This window comes from Amphibalanus amphitrite, unplaced genomic scaffold (assembly GCF_019059575.1).
Source record: "Amphibalanus amphitrite isolate SeventyFive unplaced genomic scaffold, NRLGWU_Aamphi_draft 000413F_arrow, whole genome shotgun sequence".
NCBI classification, from domain to species: Eukaryota; Metazoa; Arthropoda; class Thecostraca; order Balanomorpha; family Balanidae; genus Amphibalanus; species Amphibalanus amphitrite.
The window spans coordinates 195,415-200,382 of record NW_024881907.1 but is presented as its reverse complement, the minus strand read 5'-3'; the positions used below and the strand labels follow the sequence as shown (position 1 = coordinate 200,382).

General features: G+C 53.7%; 1 protein-coding gene across 1 annotated transcript; it reads right to left on the bottom strand.

The window, feature by feature from the left end:
- Positions 1–236: 236 nt before the first annotated feature.
- On the bottom strand, positions 237–4,740 carry LOC122390886. Its single transcript, XM_043384315.1, has 2 exons — positions 1,878–4,740; positions 237–765 (listed from the first exon to the last, which is right to left on the bottom strand). Exons 1-2 carry the CDS (start codon positions 4,114–4,116, stop codon positions 686–688), a joined length of 2,319 nt encoding a protein of 772 aa, XP_043240250.1. The 5' UTR covers positions 4,117–4,740; the 3' UTR covers positions 237–685.
- Positions 4,741–4,968: the final 228 nt, after the last annotated feature.

Here is a 4,968-nt window from a genome sequence, read left to right as displayed (position 1 = left end):
TTTTATATTATTTCATTGGTCAAAACAGCGGCCGATGTCGATCCGACGTCGCCCCGACGTCGGCCCGACATCGGCTGGACCTCAGCAATTGATCTCGGTCCGACGTCGGCCCGACGTCGGCTGGACCTCGGCTGGACGTCGGAACATGCGGGCATATCCGACATCCAGCCGACGTCGTGCCGAGGTTGGGCCGACGTCGGGCCGACGTCGGCATGCGGTTGCCGAGTTGCCGACGTCACCCCGAGTCGGCCGACGTCGGGCCGACGTCGGCATGTTTACTGGGAGGGTAGCGTCGGTGTCCAGTCTCTCAGTGAGCTCTATGTGTACAGCCTTTGTCGCCATGCACCGGAACAGAGCTCCCCAGATCTTGCCTACGGCTCGTCCTTTCCTGATCTGCATCGGACCGAAAAAATCCAGTCCCGTCGCACGAAACGCTCCACCCAACATGGTGACTCTCGGCAGGGGCAGAGGTGCCATCTGCGGTGCTGCAGGCTTGGCCTTCCTGATCTTGCACAGCCGACACTGAGAGACGACCTTCCTGATCTCCCGTGCTGCCTGTGGCACCCAACACCGCTGTCGTAATTCAACGAGAACGGCGTCGTGACCGCGGTGAGCCATCTTCTCATGGATGTGCTGTATTAACAGACGTGTGTACAGGTGAGCGCGTGGTAAGATGACTGGAAATCTAGCAGATGTACTCATTTCCGGAGATCGTCTTGTCCTTGAGTCTAGGCATATCAGCCCATCCATCAGTGTGACTGTCAGCGCTGACAGAGGGCTCTTGGGATCCAGGGGAATGCCGGCCTTCAGATCGCGCAGCTCGGCTGCGTAGACATCTTGCTGAGCCATTTTCATCAGCAGGGCTTCAGCTTCGACTTCCACGGACTGGCCATCTTCTGCTGTAGCTTTGATTCCATATTGCCTTTTTGCACGATTTCTCCATCTCAGGATCACCGAGACGGTCCGAACTGCTGTACTCCACTTTGAGAATCTTGACAGATCTGGCATTGCAAGTCTGATGTCTGGAACTGGGGACTGAGCGGCATCAACCGTGAATACAAGCTTGGTCTCCGGATCATCTTGCAGAATATCTTGAGGTGATGAGTTCAGTTCCTCTGGCCACGTGTCACGTGTTTCACGCAGGAAATCGGGACCTGTCGGCCAAAACCCGTCTGGATGCAGGTCACGCAGCCGGTGACCCCTCGAGCCACCATCAGCTGGATTCAGCGCTGTCGGTACGTAGCGCCACTGCTTGGCCGACGACCTGTCGAGAATTTCGGCCGTCCTGTTGCTCACAAAGACATGGTATCGTCGATCTTGCGCTTTGATCCACGCCAAAACGTTTTTGGAGTCGGACCAATAGGTCACAGCCGTCCAGTCGAGGCGACTTTCCTTCCGGAGCGAGCAGACTAGTCTTGTCGCCAAGACGGCTGCCTGGAGCTCTAGGCGAGGGACGGACAGCGTCTTCAGCGGCGCGAGTCTGGACCGTGCTGCGACAAATGTAGTGAAGACTTGAGAGTTGGACGTCCACTTGTAGTACACGACCGCAGAAAATCCGTCTGTACTCGCGTCACAAAATGCGTGTACTTCTACGGCAGTGATTTCGGCATCTTGTCGAAAATAATGTCTGGGCATGTCTACGGAGCTGATGAGAGCTAGCTCACGGGTCCATTCTTCCCAAACTTTCCTGTCTTGTCCATCAGGCTCGTCTTCCCATCCTTGACGTTTTGCCCACATGTTTTGCAGCGCCTTTTTCACTGGCAGTAGCCACCCGGACAGGTAGCCCAACGGATCGAAGACGGACATCACGACTGACAGGATATTCCTCTTCGTGGGCGTCGGAGTCGTCAGTTGGGCACTGTATGTGATGACGTCAGAGCTGGGCTTCCAGACCGTGCCGAGGGTTCGTTGTGAGTCGGTCACACCCAGTGTTACATTTTCTTCGAGTGATGTCTCGTTCCCCGACCCGTCCTTCACCACTGTCGCAGTGTTTGAAGTCCAATCACTCAGTTCGAACCCTCCTTGAGCCAGGGTCGACGTCATGTCTTCAATGAATTTGATCGCCTCATTTTCCGTGTTGACGCTGTATATGATGTCGTCCACGTACGTACAGTTTTCAATAGCGTCCATCACGTGTGGAAGTTGGCTTCCGAATCGTTTGCCCGTCTCCCTGAAGCAGTATCCAGCGACAGCCGGTGAAGATTTTGCGCCAAAGATGACGACTTGTGACTCGTAAGTGTCCACTGGTCCCGTCCGGCGGCGTCCTCTCCATAGGAACCGCAGACAAGCTCGATCCTGGTCCCGCACGAGAATTTGCGAGAACATGGCCTTGACGTCGGAAGTCACGGCGATTGGCTTTTCACGCCATCTGCAGATGATTCCAGGAATGGAGTTGGAGAAGTCCGGTCCTCTCATGAGATAGTCGTTGAGACATCTGTCCTGACTCCTCGCGGCGGCGTCAAGAACCAGTCGTACCTTTTCCGGCTTCATCTTGTTAGTGACTGCTAACAAGGGAAGGTACCATGTGCGGTCAGTTTCTTTGGCTGCCTCTTCCGTGCTTAGTCTCCGGAAGTGTCCGTTTCTTATCATTTCGTCCATTTTTTCGTACACCAGTTTGGCTGATTTTCCATCTCCTGACTTTTCAGTTTTGTCCAGTTTTCTTTCCAGAGTCTTAGCTCTCCTCTCAGCCATCGTCCGGCTGGGAGGAAACACGGCCTGCGAATCTCGCAGCAGAATGGGCGCGACCCAGCGCTCTCCATTGTGGAACACTTCTTGTTGAAGAGTGGACTCTGCTCGGCGGTCTTCTGGACTGTCAGGTGTATCTTTGTCGTACACACAGCCAAACGACTCAGTAGTCCAGCTGGCTCGAAACGTCTCGTCCAATAGGGTGCAGTCATCTTCATGCCGCCGGATGAACTGCACTTGCTCGTCAGTAACAGTGACAGCGGCCAGGGCCCGCCCTGTCACTGTCCAGCCGAGGAGGGTCTTCTGCAGCAGAGGACCATTTTTCGTCGTTCGCCGCAGCTGTCTTGTGGCGATGAGCTCAGCGTTGTCCATCCCGATGATCATTCGAGGAGCCTCATCGAGATAAGGTATCGCCATAGTTTCGAGCAGGGGATACTTTTTAGCGAGGTCCGTCATAGTCACTGGGCTTCTGCTCAGTTCCAGCTTGTTGATGGCTACGGCATCCTTCAGCTCAAACTCGTTTCCTGTTTCGGCGCTGCTGACGAGAAGGTCGAGTTTTCCAACTTCGTGCTCTGTGACGCCGGTCATCGTCCTAATTCTCATCTTGTCCGGCATCGTGTCAAGTCCCAGTTCTTCTGCCAAATCACTCTCGATTAGTGTCAGGGAACTACCTTCGTCTAAGTAAGCCACGCACTGTCTTGTGACGCTCGGTCCGTGAACACGTACCACCACCGTCTTCATCAGCATAACTTTACGATCGGCGTTCACCGTGCCCACTACCGCTGTCGTCTGCGGCTTGGTGTGTAGCAGAGCGTGATGTTTTTCTTTGCAGCCGTCGACGCCACATGGCAGTTGTCTATGACACTGTTGTGTGCGATGTGACGTACTCAAACACCGCACACAGGCGCTGTTTGACTCGGTCCACTTCCATCTCCGGTCACCGGTCAGCTCTTGGAAAGCTTTGCAGCGCGAAATCCAATGGGGCTGCTTACAAAAGTAGCACGAGACCTGCGCACGACTCCGTGTTCCTTGCCCACTGGGACTGGTTGCGTCTGACGCGGCCACACGACCCACTTCAGCAGCGCTGTCCATCGCGTAACTCTGCCTTACTTTTCTGGGTAGTGGGCGTGGCTTCCGGGTAGGTTCTCGGCTGCCGGGCTCAGCGCGAACGGCGCTGAATTGCCGGTCTTGAGCGTGCTCCTCCAGAAAGTCACAGAAGGTGCGGCAGGTGACGTCACCGTGTTCGTCCGCATGCTGTCTTCCGTATGAGCCCCATGCATGCTGACTGTCCAGAGGCAGCTTCTCTACGAGCAGGCTGATCGTTCGAAAGTTGTTCATTTCGTTTTCGCTTCCCATCGATTCGAGGACTGCTATCGCGTTGTATACCTCTGTGCTGAAGCGAGCGAGTTCTTCAACATCCATGACACTCATTTTTGATCGTTCTAGGAGTTTTCTCGTTACAGCTTGAGTTACGCGCAGTTTGTTTCCGAATCTGGAATCTAAGACGTGTAGAATGCGCGTCAGAGAGACTCCAGCCAGGAGGGCACCGTGCACGGCATTAAATGCCTCCCTTTCAGCCTCTCTTTGAGGTGAGACACGATTTTGGCTTCGGAAAATAGGCCGCTTTCCAGTGCCTCGTTGACTTGCCGTTTGAAAAGTGGGTAGTGTGCCACATCACCGTCAAAACACAGTACATCTAACTTAGGAGCCTCAGTAATCGTGATACTCACAGGCTTGTTGCCTTGTTGGCTTGCATTTCCCAGGCGAGCGGGACGCTCAGCTCGGCTCGAATCAGCCACTGACGGACCGATGTCTTCACGATTTTCAAGTGTGGTAGATGGCAAAATGTTCGGCCTCTCCTCGTTTGTCTCCTCTTCCTCTTCGAGCACAGCCCTTTCTACATCATATTGGGCTCTCAACAGCTCCAGCGCTCTTAAGTTTTCTTCGTGTTTTCTTTGTAGTGCTTGCTCCTGCTGTAGTTGTCTCAATTAGAGGTGGCAAAACTGGAAAATTTTGGGACCCGGACCCGGACCCGGTCTGACTGGCACATTTCTGGAACCGGTCAGACCCGGTCTAAGTCAGCGTTGGAACCAGATGGACCCGCCCAAAATTCATTATGAAAATTGTGTACGGTTGTAGGTATAGCAAAAGAAAATAGTTTCTTTCCAATTGGGCATGCTTGTGTTGCAAAGTAAAAGCTAAAAAAACTCATGCCATGGTCATTTCACTTCGCTTTACAGTTTGTATTTTGGAACCAGATTCAGGTCATATTTAAGAATATAA

Coding starts and splice junctions, on each gene's coding strand:
- LOC122390886 (XM_043384315.1), bottom strand. CDS start 4,116: ATGAGTGTCATGGATGTTGAAGAACTCGCTCGCTTCAGCACAGAGGTA. Junction 766..1,877: donor CACGGTCTGGAAGCCCAGCT/CTGACGTCATCA, acceptor CCTCTGTCAGCG/CTGACAGTCACACTGATGGA.